Source organism: Castanea sativa, chromosome 5 (assembly GCF_040712315.1).
Source record: "Castanea sativa cultivar Marrone di Chiusa Pesio chromosome 5, ASM4071231v1".
NCBI classification, from domain to species: Eukaryota; Viridiplantae; Streptophyta; class Magnoliopsida; order Fagales; family Fagaceae; genus Castanea; species Castanea sativa.
This window is the reverse complement of record NC_134017.1, coordinates 28,892,109-28,910,551: the sequence shown is the minus strand read 5'-3', so window position 1 is coordinate 28,910,551 and position 18,443 is coordinate 28,892,109. Positions and strand designations below refer to the sequence as shown.

The 18,443-nt window shown below is 34.4% G+C and overlaps 2 protein-coding genes across 2 annotated transcripts; one reads left to right on the top strand and one right to left on the bottom strand.

The window, feature by feature from the left end:
- Window positions 1-5,069: 5,069 nt before the first annotated feature.
- On the top strand, window positions 5,070-7,267 carry LOC142635031 (uncharacterized). Its single transcript, XM_075809251.1, has 4 exons — window positions 5,070-6,032; window positions 6,246-6,560; window positions 6,675-6,867; window positions 7,050-7,267. Exons 1-4 carry the CDS (start codon window positions 5,070-5,072, stop codon window positions 7,265-7,267), a joined length of 1,689 nt encoding a protein of 562 aa, XP_075665366.1.
- A 3,407-nt stretch (window positions 7,268-10,674) lies between these two features.
- Window positions 10,675-11,903, bottom strand: LOC142635030 (putative F-box/FBD/LRR-repeat protein At5g56810). The gene is made up of 2 exons (XM_075809250.1): window positions 11,498-11,903; window positions 10,675-11,420 (listed from the first exon to the last, which is right to left on the bottom strand). The coding sequence occupies exons 1-2, from the start codon at window positions 11,901-11,903 to the stop codon at window positions 10,675-10,677; spliced, it is 1,152 nt and encodes a 383-aa protein (XP_075665365.1).
- Between the last annotated feature and the right edge of the window lie 6,540 nt (window positions 11,904-18,443).

The following is an 18,443-nucleotide window of genomic DNA, read 5'->3' as shown; positions in this document are numbered from 1 at the left end:
AAAGTAAGCTAATTTTTTTTCGAGTGAGGAAGTCTGAAACTCCTTCTTGTCTCCCTTATTTTACGAGATAATTCTTATAAAAATGTTGTATACGTAATACTTGAAAAAATAAGAAAAATTTTAAGTTCATAATACTTTTACAATAAATCATAGTTGAAAAATAAGAGAAATGTTACGTTCACAATATTTTTATAATAAATTATAGTTGATAAATTGTTACTAGTCCTAATTTGAATCTACAGTTTAAAAATAATAAATAAAAATCTGTTATATAAGATTTGTTGTAAAAATGTTGTGTGCGCAACGTATCTAAAAAAGAGCTATTGTATTGATGTCCAGATAATTATTTGTGTTTATTTTTAACGAAAAGTTAGAAAGGAAGATAAATTTAATGGTGAGATTGGGGGGCCGGGAACTTATATTGGGAGATTTTTTTCTTTTTTTTTGAAGAATTATATATTGGGAGATTGGTTTTCATATATTTCAGATCTCAGATGTATAAATGCATATATTCTAATTTTTTTTTTAAAATATTTGGGGGGCTAATTAAGGCCCCCTTCGGCCCCAATGTGGCTCCGCCAACAGGCTAGCAATTAATGCTAGATTTGTTTTGAAGAATTAAAAGGAAAGACAAAGTACACGCTGATAAGGTATAGATAAGTTCACCACATAAAAGAATCCACCAAGAAATACAAAGTAATGGATACAAAGAAAGAAATTGCTACCTATCGGAATCCACCGAAGGATAGGACTTAGGAGTACGACAAGAAGACATCCTTCTTCTCACAAACCAAATACTAAAAATAACACAATATTCATTTTCTCTACTTTTCATCCATACACGAGGTTACAAACTTAGATAGGACCAACTTGGAACAAAGACATTAACAAACTTCGGAATTGAAAAAAATACACTTTGGGAAACCAAATAGATACACAGTTTCCTGAGTACATTATGCTGACCGTAGTAAAACAGCCATAAAATCCTCCACACACTGTTTGAGAATTAACTTTGAAAATGACCCAAAAAATGCTGACTCCAACTTCTTTGGATTTAGATCGATATTAGTGATCTTTGTAGGCTTCTATAGAATGGTCTTTTTTACATGTCCCATGTGCACTCCTGTGTCAACAATATCCATTCTAAAATTAAACAATATTCCGTGGCATATTTCAAGAGCTGAAATTGAATCAGATAAAGCATCACAATGACAAACCTTTACATACTCCATCCCATCCAAGTATGGTTCTGACTTGACAGCTTTTAAGTAATGCCTCCAACACTTCATGTGACTATCACCGCAGCATTTTGGCTCTTCTTCTCTGATAACTAGTGTCTCAGATAATAACTACAATGCACAATACATAAAATGATGAGAAAAACAAAAATAATACTAAGCAAAACAGTTACACAGTCCCAAGTAAAAAATTTCTCAATTATACATTTAAAGCCCTTTTCTCCTCGCTAAAAAATTTTCACTCACATTTTTGAATTCCTTGCTTTCTGAATCTGCACGTATCAACAGAACTTTTGGATGACAACTCCATAATAAGCCATCTAAAAGAGCTGTATAGTCTTGCATTATAGGAACATTCCCCAACTCCAAATGCTCAACAGTTGCAATTGGAAGAATTGATAGATCTTTACTTAACTCCTCGGGAGTAAAGGAAATCTGAGTAAGAAAGCAAAAACGTAAACTTTAGCATCTTGAACTAATTCACGAAGTTAATTTTGTATAAATTCTGTATCACAAACTTGAACAAGAACGCACAAACTGTATTTTTAAAGACTAATAGAGAGATATAAACATTTAAGAAAGAAAAAAAAAACAATTGGTTGAGGAAAAAGGCAAAAAAATAGACCAGCAAATGTATATGATATATACAAAATTTCAATTCATAGACATGAAATTAATCTGCTCGCACTACTCAAAACTAAGATTAAGGGTTTGCTTGTTTCTTTTTGTAACTCAAGATAGGAAACAGGTTGTTGGGATAAATTTCTGTCAACATGTGAATTAAATTAAATATAATCCAAGCAATAGAGAAAATAGAAATCGATGGAAGCGATAAAAACCACTGGAAAAATTCGATCAATCCACTATAATGAAATAGAGATTACAACACTCAAGTGATAACCAAAACCTGAGTTCATAATAAATTGAGAAAATACAATAATACCTCTAAGAACAAATACAACCTCATCACAAAACCTGGTATTAAGATTTTCCACTCTGAATACTTCAACTCTCAATAGTTGTAGCACTCAAATAATCATCCTAGAGAAAACTCCAAATTTATCTTCCTTGTGTGTCTTGAGCAAAATAAAAATCACATTTTCTTTTTTCCTCAGTGCCACATAAAGCACTATTCTTTTTCCTTCAGTCAGCTTCAAATTTGTGTTTCACTCTTCAGTCTCTCTCTAAATCTCTCTACATGAAATACATGCACACAATATGCTTTATATATAAAGCTTTGCTGCCTGACACTCTTGTTCTTAATTACATTAGGAATAGAAGTCCTGTACACCAAGTTCACTTCACTAAGTGTGCATTTGGTTCCAACTTAAAAAGGCAGCTTATTATACTATTTAGCTTATTTTTGCTACTATTCATGACCCTCACTACACTTTTTGGTACTATTTATTGGTTCTACTGTACTATTTCAGCTAACTTTTACCTTTATCTACAGTACTTTCAGCAAAAATGTTAGACATCTGTATTAGTTAGTAGGCACGTTAGTATAACAACAAGTAATTGTACTCATTGAATACACTATATTCTATTGTAACCAAAATAGTCAGTTAGTTAGAGCAAGGCATGGCAATTAGTTACAAGATGTATATAGGCATCTCACAGATTGTATTGGGCATTGAACTAGTTTTGTTGATTTCATTTCCTTAGCTTCCTTGTCTCTCTCTCTCTCTCTTTCTCTCCCTCCCTCATTTTTGCTATGGAGGCCTAGGTTCCCTCAAAGCAACCTACTAAAGCTTCTAAATTCACCTAAGTCCTAACATTGGTATCAGAGCATTCGATCCCTCCACACCACCATGACAGAAACTTGTTCCAATTCACAAAATTCAGAAAAAAATCGCAGCTCTATCTAGGGTTTTAGAAAATCACAAGCATGCTTTACAAGAAATTTAGAAGCATTTGCAAGTTATCAATGGTTTTATGCAAAGAATGGTGGAAACAAAGGAGAAACGACAATAAGCCTCAAATTTAGGTTCTCGAGCCCTTCTTGTTAACAATCATATGGGAAATTCAGATGCTTTACCACAGAATTCTATCAAGAATTTGAAGCTGGAGTTTCCTAGGTTCCATAGAGAAGATCCTACGTGTTGGGTTTACAAGGCAAATCAATATTTTTCCTATCATAACACGCCTGGGCATCAGAAGGTGATGGTGGCTTCTTTTCACCATGATGATGAAGCCTTGATTTGGTTCTAGGATGCTGAGCAAGTGGGTGGATTTGTGAGTTGGGAGGTCTTCATGTTAGGATTAGTGCCCTTAAATCCTATTATATGATACTTTGTATGACATTATGTATGACTTAATATTGTGTTTAATAAATTTGTTTTATTATGATCTAAAATATTGATAACATAAATATTGGGACATTATCATATAGTCCATGATATGCATAGTATGTGATTTATGTGAAAAGTCACAGAAAACATAAATCACAAGTTCTTTGTAAACTTAGAATTGTAATTTGTAGTCGGTGATGAAATTGGGCATTTCATTTGCGAATACTATAACATTTCAACTAAGATTATTTGTCTCGATCATGGAAATGGAGATTTCTAGTTGATATGTTGATATGTTTTAAGAGTTAAGACACATTGAATTGGACCGCTATGAGATTTATTATTCTCCTAACGACTGTCAAATGAATAATAAACTCACAACTTATATTTACATGAACTCTTAATCCTGAGAAGATAATGGACCTGATCATGAAGTGTAGGTTGCTTTGATATATCAGAGTGAGATCTATAGTAATGGTTAAAACCTTAGTATGTTGGGCAGCCACACTTAGTGTTGATGGAATATATATTCTTAAGATGAAATTCATAATCTCTTAACGGACGTACAAAATATTTCCTTAAGATAAGTTTAATGGGTTTGTTATTCAGAATGTTAGGCCTAACTACTTTAGTAAATAGTTACTAGAGTATATATTTATGAAATTGGATTTCATAAATATATGATGAATAACTTAAAAGGATTAAACCGGGTACTCAAGGATTAAGATGTAGTAAATTACAAAGTGGCAGTCTATATTTATGACTTAGTGTTACTACGGATATTTTATGAAGAGGTTGCATGTACAATAAAGTTTTGGGATATAATTTATAAATAAGGCCTAGAGTGCAATTATATTTATATAGTGGTATTAAATATAATTAATGGTAACTTTGGACTTGTCAAGAGTTGACAAAAAAGCCCAAGGCCCATTGGAGCTAGTGTCTTATTGGTCCTTTTTTATCCCACTCCAAGCCACACACTTAAGCCCAATTGGAAAGGCCCAAAAGGCTAGCCCAATTAGATAATCAGTTAGACACCAAGGGAGAAACATACAGAATTTTCTGTAAGGGAATTGTAAGAACACTTTGACATTTTCTCCCTTTGAAAACTGATTGAGGGACCACACATCTTGGGTGTTAGGGGAATTGAAGTGAAGATTGAAAGTGTTCCCAAGTGCTTTTGATCTTTGGTTTTGAAATTCACTGCTCCAAGCTACACTCTCTTGTTCTTAAATTCTGAAACTTATATAGTGCATGTTAACATTTATGAATGAAGTAGATCCATTATTTTTCCACTGCGTATGTTTTGTATGCGATACAAGCATGTATTTTTCCTTCACTTCAAACCCGGTTTGGTGTTACAGCTTATGATGATCCTATGTAAGCCCTTACTCATCTCAAACAAACTACCACTATGATTTCTTACAAAGGTAATTTTGAGATTCTTTCTAATAGAGTCATGGGTTTTTCTAAGTCTCATAAGTTGAGTTGTTTTTTTAGTGGTTTAAGAGATGAAATTAGGTTACCAATCAGAATGTTAATGCCTAAATCACTAAATGAAGCCTTTGGTTTAGCTAAAATTCAAGAAGAATACCTAATGAGTAGCAAGAAATCTTTCAAGAATGGGATAGATAATGGAAAACCTTCTATATTGGGTTTGCCTAAATTGGAAGGTAGGACTAATAACAAGATGAAACTTCCACTGCAAAGGTTGACTAGTACTCAGATAGAGGAAAGAAGGAAATTGGGTTTATGTTATAACTGTGATGAAAAGTGGCAGATGGGACATAAGTGTAAGGGAGCAAAGTTGTTTTTATTGGAGGGCTGGGATGTGGGAGTTGAACATAAGCTAGGTGTGCAGTTGGTAGAATTAGAGGATGATGGAGTGGTGTTGGAACATCAAGCAACTGAGAAGCAAGAGGATATGACTTTACCTGCTGAGATTACATTATATGCCTTAGTGGGTAGTCCTGCATCTCAGACAATGATGGTTAAGGGTAGGATTTTAAATCAAGAAGTAGTTTATCTCATTGACTCTGGGAGCACTAACAATTTCTTGGATGCTACTGAATTGCCTACTTTACAGCTGCATTTCGATACTTCTCAAGTTCTTGAGGTTAAGGTAGCTGATGAAAGCATTGTTCAAACTTTAGGTGTGTGTCATGGAGTTACTATTTTTATGCAAAGGTATAACTTTGTGGTGGATTTCAATGTTCTACATTTGGGAGGTTGTGCAGTGGTCCTTGGTACCCAATGGTTAAGCACTTTGGGAGAAATCAGTTGGGACTTCAAGTTATTAACCATGAAATTTTCTTACTTGGGTAAAAGGGTGTTATTGCAAGGCCTAAATCCATCAGAGTCTATTCTTTTAGATGCTGACAAGCTCTTTGATGGTTCAGTCAAGAAAGGGCTGGTTCTTTACATTGATGTTGTCACTACTTCAGGTCTTGATCAGCCTTCATTGCCTGCTGCACTGTTAGACCTGTTAAAGCAGTTTTCTCAGGTGTTTGAAGTACCATCTCAACTGCCCCAATTCTGAGGTAATGAGTATCAGATTATACTTAAAGAAGGCACTCCTCCTATATGTTAGAGACCCTACAGGTACCCCTACTTCCAAAAAGCTGAAATTGAAAAAATAGTACATGAATTATTGGAGCTTGGTTCTATTCAGCCAAGTTAGAGCCCCTTTTCCTCACATGTTTTGCTTGTGAGGAAGGTTGATGGGAGCTGGAGAATGTGCATAGACTATAGGGCTTTAAATAAGGCAACTATTAAGGACAAATTCCCTATTCCTGTGGTTGATGAGTTGTTGGATGAACTTGCTGATGCCACTATTTTTTCTAAGTTGGATTTAAGGTCAGGGTATCATCAAATTTGTATGAAGCTTGAGGATATTCCTAAGACAACCTTTCGTACTCATGAAGGTCATTATGAGTTCCTTGTAATGCCTTTTGGCCTCACTAATGCTCCTTCAACATTTCAAGCTCTTATGAATGCTATTTTCAAACCTTACCTTAGGAAGTTTGTTTTGGTATTCTTTGATGATATTTTGGTCTTCTTTGATGATATTTTGGTCTTCAGTTCTTGTTTAACTGATCATCTGTCACACTTAAGAGCTGTTTTATAGATTCTTCTTTCCTATCAGTTGTATGCTAAGATGTCTAAGTGTGTATTTGGCTGTGCTGAGGTGGAATATCTAGGCCATATAATTTCTGGGGACAGGGTTAAGGTTGACCCTAAGAAGACTATTGCAATGCAACAGTGGCCTGTCCCTACTACTGTGAAGGCTTTAAAGGGTTTTCTAGGCCTTATTGGCTACTTTAGGAAGTTATTAGAGGGTATGGTACCATTGCCAAACCCTTGACTGATTTACTTTAAAAAGATGGGTTTATATGGACTGATAAAGCTCTTGCTGCCTTCAATCAACTAAAGGCAGCAGTAGCTTAGCCACCTGTCTTAGCTCTTCCTAATTTTATTAAACCTTTTAAAATTGAGTGTGATGCATCTGGGTTTGGTTTAGGAGCTGTACTGATGCCGGACAATAGACCCATAGCCTTCCATAGTCAAGTTTTGAAGCGTAAGTATCTCCATTTATCTACCTATGAAACTGAATTGTTGGCTTTGGCTTCTGTTGTCAAGAAGTGTAGACCTTATTTGTTGGGTAGACCTTTTGTAGTGAAGATTGATCATCAAAGCCTTAAATTCTTACTAGAGCAAAGGATTGCCACACCTGCTTAGCAATGGCTTGCAAAGCTCTTAAGGTATGCTTTTGTGGTAGAATATAAGAAAGGTATGGACAATAAGGTGGTTGATGCTCTGTCTAGGAGATCTGATGGTGTTTCTGAGTTTGGACAACAGTGTGATTCTCAAAAGTCTAGTTGTTTGTTCCTTCTTTTTGTTCCTGGCCCCACTTGATTGAATACACTTAAGGAGAGCTATACTCAAGATCAATCTTTACAGCAATTGATTCAGTCCATCCAGTTTGGTACTGCCCCTAAGGGGTTTACTTGGCAGAATGATTTGATCTTTTACAAGGGAAGGTTCTTTTTGGGATTAGGTTGTTCTTTGATTTCTCAAGTTCTTCATCGTGTCCATAGCAGCCCTATTGCTAGCCATTCTGGGTTCCTTAAGACTTATCAAAGGGAAAAAAGGGAGTTTTATTGGCAAGGTATGAAGGCTGCCATCGAACAGTTTGTGAGGGAGTGTGATGTGTGCCAACAAGTGAAATCTGAAACTTCTGTTCCTGCTGGTTTACTGCAACCATTGGAGATTCCTACTACTCCTTGGACTGATGTTAGTCTGAATTTCATTGAAGGTTTACCTAAGTCATAGGGCTTTGAGGTGATTTTGGTGGTAGTTGATAGATTGACTAAATATGCCCATTTCATTCCTATTTCTCACCCATATGCTGCTGCCAAGGTTGCTTCATTGTATATGCAATATGTTTTTAAACTACATAAGCTGCCTGCAACCTTGGTTAGTGATAGGGATGCTACTTTTACTTCCCTCTTCTGGTCTGAGTTGTTTAGGTTGCAAGGTTTTGCTTTGGCCATGTTTACAGCTTATCACTCTCAGTTTGATGGCCAAACTGAGATTGTTAATAAGAGTTTGGAACAATATCTGAGGGCTTTCACTGCTAATAGGCCACATAGATGGGCTGAGTGGTTACCCTTGGCAGAGTTTTGGTTCAATACTAATTTCCACACTAGTTTGAAGTCTACACCCTTTGAGGCATTATATGGTTTTGCTCCTCCCAGATTGCAAAGTTACATTCTTGGTACTACCTATGTGGCTGCTTTGGATTCTCTATTGTGTCAAAGGGAGGCAATTCTGACTACTTTGAGGTCACATTTGGCCGCTACACAAGAGAAGATGAAGTTCCAACCAGACAAACATAGGCAAGACAGGACCTTCAAGGTGGGTGATTGGGTCTATTTGAGGTTGCAACCTTATAGACAGAGGACTTTGGCTTATAAAGGGAAGTGGAAGCTATCCCCAAGATTTTTTGGGCCTTTTCAGATTCTGCAGAAGGTAGGGGTTTTGTCTTACAAGTTGGCTCTGCCTCCTGAGGCCAAATTGCACCCGGTGTTCCATGTTTCTTGTTTAAAGATGAAGCTTGGACCAAATAAGCACTCCATGCCCACTTTACCTCTAGTGGATGAGGATGGTCAGGTGCCTAGTGAACCTATTGCTGTCTCGAACCAAGTCACTAAGATCTAGAGTGATTACTAAGGTTTTGGTACAATTGCTGGGTTGTCCTCATGAGGATGCCACTTGAGAGTCTCTACATCAACTTCAACTTACATTCCCTCACCTTGTGGGCAAGGTGCTTTAAATGGAGGAAGTCATGTTAGACATTTGTATTAGTTAGTAGACATGTTAGTATAACAACAAGTAATTGTACTCATTGAATACACTACATTCTATTGTAACCAAAACAGTTGGTTAGTTAGAGCAGGGCATGACAAATAGTTACAAGATGTATATAGGCATCTCACAGATTGTATTGGGCATTGAACTAGTTTTGTTGATTTCATTTCCATAGCTTCCTTGTCTCTCTCTCTCTCTCTCTACTATGGAGGCCTAGGTTCCCTCAAAGCAACCTACTAAAGCTTCTAAATTCACCTAAGTCCTAGCAAAAAAGTTTTCAATTTTAGCAAAATAAGCGGATCCTAAACAGATGTATATAGGCATCTCACAGATTGTGTTGGGCATTGAACTAGTTTTGTTGATTTCATTTCCTTAGCTTCCTTGTCTCTCTCTCTCTCTCTACTATGGAGGCCTAGGTTCCCTCAAAGCAACCTACTAAAGCTTCTAAATTCACCTAAGTCCTAGCAAAAAAGTTTTCAATTTTAGCAAAATAAGCAGATCCCAAACAGACCCTAAGTGTGCGTTTGGTTCCAAATTAGAAAACAAGTTTATTTTACTATTTAGCTTATTTATACTATTATTCATAAATCTCATTGCACTTTTTGGTATTATTCATGGGTCTTACTGTACTATTTCAGCTAACTTTTACCTTTATTTATAGTAATTTCAACAAAAAGTTTTCTGTTTCAGCAAACTAAACGGATTCCAAACGGACCCTAAATGAAAAGTTAAGATCTGTTTGGATACAGCTGAAAACTTAAAACTTAAAACACTGTAGCAAAATAATTTCTAAATGTGTAAATAGTGCTGTGAGACCCATTTTTAATGAAAAATGGCTAAAAAGTGAGGTTTGTGAGTCCTATGAATAGTGCACGAGACCTACTGGTGTGCAAAAAAGTAAAAAATCATGGCTAAGAAAAAATAAGGGCGTGAAACGCTAGTTTGACACTGTTCATAAGCCTAAATGCACTGTTCATGGACAGTGAACAGTGCCAGAGGCACTATCCAGGGAAAAAAAAAAAAAAGGCTGAAACGCGTTTTCAGCAAAACGTGGACGCAATAATTTGAATACAAACAGATACTTAAGGTCCGTTTGGATACAGCTGAAATTTGAAAACTGGAAACACTGTAGCAAAATAATTTTTAAATGTGTGAATAGTATCGTGGGACCCATTTTTAATGAAAAAGTTGCTGAAAAGTAAGGTTTGTGGGTTCTGTGAATAGTGCACAAGACCATTGGTGTGCAGAAAAGTAAAAAATCACGGCTAAAAAAAAAAAAAGAAAGGCGTGAAATGCCAGCTTGGCACTGTTCACAAGCCTAAATACACTATTCATGGATAATGAAAAGTGCAAGAGGCGTTGTCCAAGAAAAAAAAAAAAAAAGAAGGCTGAAATGCATTTTCAGCAAAACGTGGACGCAATAATCAGAATACAAACACATACTTAGAGTCCCATGTGGGCTGGACTCCGAGGTGGAGCCTTGCACCCCAACACAGGTTTCTTTTAATTGATCAAGGCAGAAAATTATATAATTAACCTCTAAGTATAAACACTCAATAAAAAATATACCCGTAAATAAACTTAATAAAGTAAGAAAATAGAACTCGTATATTTGAATCATGGAATTAGACTATGTGCTTAATATCATCACTATATGAACATCAAAATGGAAAAAAGAAAAAAGAACTGGCACTGGAATCATGGAATAGACTATGCACATAATATCGACACTATATGAATATTAAAAATGGAAAAACAAAATAAGAAATTAGACTTCAATATATTTTTGGGCTTACCGTGCAATTAGGTACAAACCACAACGTCAAAGTTTGGTTCTCCATAAAATTTTGAAGATATTGTCTGAGTGTTATAAACCTGAATGTGTCTAGATGACCGTCCAGCCGAAGCGTATTTTCAATTTTAAATAGAAAACAAGAAGTGGTGGAAAATGAGGATGGTATTGCACTGCAATCATATTCGAAGGAATGAAGATTTGCACAATCAACCTGAAGCATTGGCAACTGTTTATTAGGAGATAACAAACTTAAACTCTCAAGTCTATCACTGGAAATTTTAAGTTTGGAGTCGTAGAATTGCAAGTCCAAGGTCTCAAGTAGGGGAAACTTAGAGTTAAGGTCCTCAAACAATTTGGAAGTTTCGAACATTGATATTTTCAGTTTCTTTACATTGTTGCAAGCAAATGAATCTGAGTCCAATCGTCCAGGATCACCCCTACAGTATAGTTCTTCAAGATTAGGAGCTTCAATCTTAATCTTTTTTACTCCATATAATTTAGCCTTCTTAAGCTTGGGAGCATAATTTATGTGAACACGTTTCGCTTTCACGCAACAATTCGATTGAGTAAAATCCTCAAGCGAAGGGCAGCAATGCAGGATCTTTGTTATTGTCAAATAATCAACGTCAACTCTCTCTAGAGTCAGCTTTCGCAAATAAATAGACTTAATCATATCGTCACCAAAATCGTTTCCCAGCACTTTACAACCCTTCAACGTTAATTCGGCTAAAGATTCAACAAAAAAGGTTGTCTTAGGCAAAACATACCTTCCCACTTTGTTCATGCTCGTCAACTCAAGGTACAGTGATTCCAATTAGCCAATTCAATCCAGTTATCAATACAAGAGGCATATTTGTGATGACAAAGGGTCATCCTCAACCTAAACTGTTGGACAATTTGGATTGTTGTCCTGTGCTCATGGAGTGGTAACAAATCTTCATCAACAGACCTAACAAATTTCTCGATTTTCTTCTCAAAGTGAGCTGGGCTATTATCATAATATGTTCCATCACAGAATTTGAAATCATACCTGGGGAGTGAGTTCCATACTTGTTTCCATGACTTGGACAAAACAGTGGTACGAGCAGCATCTTTATGGGGCATGAGGAAGAGGATGTGGTGTATAATATGTTCTGGCAATTGGGATATACGATCCAAAGCATCAACACCATCTAGATTTCTTCTCTTCTGCTTCCTTTCAAACACCATCTTCTCAAAGATTCTCGGTGGCGGCGGCTTTGCTTTGTTGAGTTGAGTTGTGATGGTTGCGGCAGCGATTCAGGATTTTGATGGGTTAGGAGTGAAGTAATAGTCGTAGATGTCTGCCAACAAACAAAATCTAGTTTATAAAGATTAGCATAGGGAAAGGAAATAATTCCGTAACGTATAAGGAAAGGTAAGAGGTTGTTTGGATTTAAGAGTTTCTATTATTTATAACTCTATTTCCTTTACTCATCACTCAAAAATGCTGGGTCTCATAGAGGCAAGGCTTGTTTGGATGGGCTTTCTGAATTTGTTTCCATCTCTCAATTTTTACTAAAATGAGTAATGAGTTACAAAAACTGGAAACAAGTTTTAGGTGGTTTTGAGTTATGTAAATAGAGTTATAATGACACTTTCATATTTTCACTCAACTAATGGGCCCCACGTTTTATGTGTTGTCAAATCCATGTCAGCCCACTCCCCAACAACTCTCTTCTCTCTCATTACTAGACTTATTCTATTTTGCTTTGTTCTTTAATTTTCTTTGCTATTCTTCTTCCCAAGGCACTCATCATAACTTTGTCTCTTTCGTCTTCTTTTTTTCTTTCCTTTTCACCACTTAGTCTTCTTTTTTTTTTACTCTCTCTTTTCTTTCCTTTTCACGTTGGGTTTGAGCTTGGTATCTCTATTCTTTTTCCCCCCTCTTTTCTTTCCTTTTCATATTGGGTTTCTGGGTTTGGTTTCTATTCTTTTTTTTTCTCTCTTTCCCTCTCTCTCTCTCTCTCTCTCCTTTTCACATTGGGTTTCTGGTTTTGGTTTCTATTCTTTTTTTTTTTTCTCTTTTCTTTCCTTGTCACTGGATTTCTAGGCTTGGTTTCTCTTTTCTTTCCTTGGGTGCTGGGTTTGAGTGGATGAGGATGGAGGCAATGATAGCTTTTGGGTTCGGTGAGAGGCAATGAGAGCTTCTAGGTTCGGTGAGGGTATTGGAGGTGAAGGAATAAAATGGTAATAACAAAGTAGAGAGAACTAGAGGGATTCCTTCCCACGTGGTAGTCGTTCTCTTTTCATTGCACAAGTCAGTTCGTGGGTCCCACAAAAAGTTGAGATTTTTGAGATTTTAGAATGAAAACTCAACTGGGTTTAAGGGCCAAACAGAGCTAGGTATAACTTGAGGATTTTCAAGTGATAAAAAATGAATTACAGGGTGGTGAGTTGTGACTGATGATTTTTGGGTGATAAGTGATGAGATATCAATCACTCACCATCCAAACAGGGCCTAAACAAATCCTAATTAAATACATTGATGGTTAAACACGGGAAATTAAATTAAATTTGGCTTATGAATTTGAATTTTGAAAAAAATAAATTGCAATCGTAGGAGTTGAAAAAATTTAATTAAGCTGATTACAATGTCATGTCAAAATTTAGGGGCAAATTCCAAGTGTATATATCATTAAATCATATGATGCAACTGTATTATTTAAATTAACATTACATGGGCGAATTCAAATTTGCAATTTGAACCATAAAATAAAGAATTTTTTATTTAGAATTAATGGATAATAATTTTTATTAAAATAATTGGAATAGAGATAATTATTAGCAAGTAAGAAATCATAGAGAAAATCTTTATTGATTATTATCTTTATAAATATTAGTGTTTAACCTGTGCATATGCATAGGTACAGTTAAAAATAATCACAATTACACGGATTAAATTATACCTAGTGAAGAGTTATAGCTTAAACCTTTTTGAGGCCATAGATTCCTAAAATATTTAATGGTTTCTCATTATTTGTATATATAATATAAAATCTAATTAAATTCGGACTCTTCAGTTTTCCCACCCAAAAACTTAATGTAGGGTTATTGGGCCCGAGAATATGTGTGGGGTGGCCCAAAAGTATTCTTTGGGCTAAAAGCCCAATCGAAGGACACTAAATGGTCCGAGGATGTATGAATGTTAACTCTTAAAACAATACTAAATAAAAAAGAGATGATGTTTGAGCAAGTATGTCCAAGAAGAGAGTTTGAGGAAGATTATGTCCTCGGCTATACATAGCTGAGGTAGGAGAAGGGCTGGTTAACATCTACAAGCTATGTTCTAGAAAATCCTATAGGTAAGGGTAAACATGGTAAATATGGAAGATAAGAACAAGTGCGGTGGAATATCTAAGATAAAGCTGTTACCACGGCCCCTGTATTGGATGCTCTACAACTGCTATTTTGGCTGCATTAATGGGGAAATAAGACCTAAGCACCAAAGTTTAACCTGGCTCCTGTCTCCAAAGATTTCAGGGGAGGTGGATGGGACAAGTATCTAAACCAGCAATCTAACCCTGACGTGAAGCATGAAGAAGAGGAGAAGGAGGGGATATAAAATGGAGAAGGGATCTTAAGGAGAATGGATCGGAAGAAAGAGAGAAAAAACACTGTAAACCTCATTATCCATAATTGTAATTTGTATTAAGAAGAAGTAATATAAATCATCATCGGCTTGTGTTCGAGGAGAAAATTCTTTCATATAAACAATTCCTTGTGTATATCTTTGTGTTTAAAGTCCATCATTGTTGTTATCTAACATCATTAGAACCTAGATTTTAAGCCAACTCTCTACAAATTTTATTGTAAAAAACCTTTCAGGCCCATTCCCTTTTGACTGTGGATTTGGGCTCAAATAGTGTTTCATACACTTAACTTGCCACAAAAATTAAAAAATTAGATGATACACGTATCACAAAATTAGACACCAAGTGAAATCTTATCTAGAATTTAATTGGATTTAGACTTTTCAATTTTTTCTCTCAATAATTAGCTGAGACATTTGGTGCAAAATTAAACTTCAATTGAAATCTAATTTAAAATCTAATTGAATTTTCTTTTAGCTTTAACTTTAAATATATATTAGCTAGTAATCCTGTACATATGCATAGATACAATTAAAAAAAATTACAATTACTTGGTTCAAATTATACATTTTTTAAAAGAAAATGTTCAAATTATATATGGTATTAGCTTACACCTTTTTTAGACAATATATTTCTAGGATTTAGAATTTTTGGTTTTTGAGCCCAATAATTCACTTGTCACAAAATTAAAAATTTGATGGAAACGTGGCATAAAATTGGACTCTAATTTAGAATCTAATTGACTTTGGACTCTTCGATTTTTACACTCAATAATTTGGTACAAAAATTAAAATTGGATGGGACATGTGACGCAAAATTTAGAATCAAATTGAAATCTAATTGGATTTTCGTTGATCTTTGGCTTTTAAGTAACAAGTAATAGTGGGATTTGTTTTGACTTTGGAGTAATCAGAATCCACTACTTATTCTTAAGAAGATCAATTTCAATTTGAAGTGGAAACATTCTCTAAAACCACTATAAGGGTAGGTAGACTGTAATAGACACTATAATAAAATAATTATTTCTATGCATTTTTTATAGAGTTTTAACTTATTGTGTTCACATCTGATGATTGCCCATTTATCATTAGACCAAGACACTAATTGATTTTTGGTATAGCTGGGAATTGAATCCTAGATCTCTTATTAAATCATCAGAGACTTTACTAGTTGAGTTAACTGAAACTAACAATCTTATTGTTTATCTATTAAGTTGTTTGTTGTTGTTGTTTTTTTTTTAAATGACAAAGAATAGTAATTTTTTATGAATAATTATTATTTAAAATGAGGAATAATTATTCTTTATTAAAAGCGATGTAATAGCTACAGGCTCTCTCATCTTCTTCGTTGCTTAAAGAACACTTAATGTTGTCACTATTTTTTACGCTTTTTTCTACCATATTAGACCCACGAACAAGGTCCATGAAACAGACATTGCTACAGGGAATCTTATGTATGGAATTATAAATGATCTCTATTGGTATTAAAAATGTGTTGTTCCTAGGTAATATCAATGTTGAATATTGTATCTCTGATCAATTTATATATTGGAAGAAATCATCTTTTTTAAATCTTTATTTATACTAATATTAGTAGTATGATATTACAAACAATGCCATGAATTTTAGATATTTTGAATCAATAGTTAAAGATTACAAATCACACTTGGCCATGGATATGTTTTGACAGGTCAATAGCAGTTGATTGTTCATAACTATAATTATCATTTGCGGAAATATTTATAGTAATTTATACAAAAGAGTATATTAGGCAATCTTACTTAAATATGATTTCAATTTATTATATTCAAAATTATATTCCTATATTGTCATCAATCAAATGAATGGGAATAGTTATGTCATTCTGACTACTTGAATTACTTGTAATAATAATTTCTATTACATTGTAAATTTCATTACAGTGTAACAAACGAGCCATAAATATAGGGCACTTCCTCTTATTCTCCACCAAATTTTCTATTTCAAAACTCTAAAGAAATTTTGCCTAATTATCAATTGTGTAAATATTTATGGTTCAATTTATTCCAAAGAGTATATTATTCAATCTTACTTAAATATGATTTAATTTTATTATATCCAGGATTCTATTCCTATATTGACACCAAACAAATTAATAAGAATAGTTATGTCGTTCGGATTATTACTTGTAATAATAATTCCTATTACATTGTAATTGTCATTACATTGTAACAAATGTGTCCTAACTCCTAATAGAGGGCACTACCTCTCATTCCAAAAAATTCATTTGCAACCTTCTTCCAAAACTTGAAGAACTTCAATTGAAGCACAACGAATCAAGCCTCTAAAGCTCCAAAGAACTTAAACCCAAAAGCCTTCACATTTGAAGAATCTTCAAAGAACTCGAAGAATTTGGGCAAATCTCTAACAAGCTCAAAGCTAGAGATTTTGTGAAAATAGTTTGATCCCATCTTCCAACCAAATTAAAAGTATCTTGTATGCGAGCCAAGATTACAAGAAGATAAAAGAATAAAATATAGAGAATTGTACTCATTCATTCAATAAATATCCAAAAATAAATAAATTGTGAAGCACTTTCAATTATTTGATTTTTAAACTTGAAATTTTTTTTGTAGATTGCTAAGTATATAATTTAGGAATTTTATTATAAGAGAGAGAGAGAAAAACAAACTAGCTACCTATTGAAATCCCGAAGAAGAAGAGTTTAACAAGGAGAAATCTTTTTTTTTTTTTTCCTTCTCGTAAGCCAAAATTCTAAAAATAACCCTTATTATTCATTGTCTCTATTTTCCATTCATCCATAAAAACTTGGAACAAACCCTTAACAAGACTTGTAAATATTGTACTTGAATATTATCAAGGATCAATATTTGTGATCTTTGTAGGCTTCTAAAGAGTGGTATTTTCACGCCTCCCATGACAATTCTAAATTAAACACTTTTTTTCCATGAATTGACAATGAATCCAAAAAGGCATCGCAATGACGAAAGTTTACATACTTCATTATCCCAGGGTGGAAGTACGAGTCTGATTTAACAGCTCTTAAGTAATGCCTCCAACACTTCATTTGACTGTCACCGCAACATTTTGCCTCTTCATCTCCGTTAAGTAGTGTCTCACCTAAGAACTACAGTACACAACACATAAAAGTAAGCCAATTAGTTACACAGTCCAAGAATAAAAACCTCTCAATTGTACATTTAAAGCCCTTTGCTCCTCGTTCAGAAATTTTTACTCACCTTTATGAATTCCTTGTCTTCTGCATGTATCAACAGAAATTTTGGATGACAACTCCATAATATGCCATCCAAAAGATCTGTGTAGTCTTGCATTGGAACAACCCTCAACTCTAACTGCTGAACATTTGCTATAGGAGAACTTGGTAGATCTTTACTTAACTCCTCTAAAGTAAAGGAAATCTGAATAAGACAGCGAAAATGTTAACTAAACTTCAGTATCTTGAACTTATTCACTAAATGAATTTGGTATATAGGCTGAATTACAAATTTGAACAACAAGGCACAACCTGTATTTTTAATGAATAACAGAGTGATTGAAACTTTAAAATAATTGCGCAATTGGTTGAGGAAAATGGCAAACAAATAGACAAGCATATATGTATATGATATGTTTAGACAATTTCAATTCAGAGACATGAAATTAATCAGCTCGCACTACTCAAAAATTAATCAAGGGCTTGCTTGTTTCATTTTGTAATTCTAATTAGGAACCAGTTTTCTTTAAATTGATCAAGGCAGAAAAGTATAAAATTAACCAGTACACTCTCATTAAAATCCGTAAAGAAACAATATCTGGTAACTGGAATCATGGAATTGGACTATGTACATATAATCTCCGCTGTATGTACATTAAAAATGTAGAAACAAAATATGTAAATAGGCTTCAATTTTTCGGCTTACCGTAGTAGATAAAAGAAACAACTTCAAAGTTTGGTGCTCCTTAAAATTTCCAAGATATTGTCTGAGTGTTAGAAAGCTGAGAGTGTCTAGATGATTGTGTAGGTAAAGTGTATTTTCAATTCTTAATAGACAAGAAGGGGTGATAGTAAATGAGGATGGTATTGCATGCCAATAACATTTGAAGGAATGAAGATTTTCACAATTGACCTGAAGCATTGG

What these genes read in the sequence shown, in the direction of transcription:
- LOC142635031 (XM_075809251.1), top strand. Translation starts at nt 5,070, where the DNA reads ATGCCTAAATCACTAAATGAAGCCTTTGGTTTAGCTAAAATTCAAGAA. An exon ending in TGTTAAAGCAGTTTTCTCAG is followed by an intron (nt 6,033 to 6,245) that starts GTGTTTGAAGTA and finishes CTTGTGAGGAAG; the next exon opens with GTTGATGGGAGCTGGAGAAT. An exon ending in ACCTTAGGAAGTTTGTTTTG is followed by an intron (nt 6,561 to 6,674) that starts GTATTCTTTGAT and finishes CTTTCCTATCAG; the next exon opens with TTGTATGCTAAGATGTCTAA.
- LOC142635030 (XM_075809250.1), bottom strand. Translation starts at nt 11,903, where the DNA reads ATGGTGTTTGAAAGGAAGCAGAAGAGAAGAAATCTAGATGGTGTTGAT. An exon ending in ATTGGCTAATTGGAATCACT is followed by an intron (nt 11,421 to 11,497) that starts GTACCTTGAGTT and finishes TTGAATCTTTAG; the next exon opens with CCGAATTAACGTTGAAGGGT.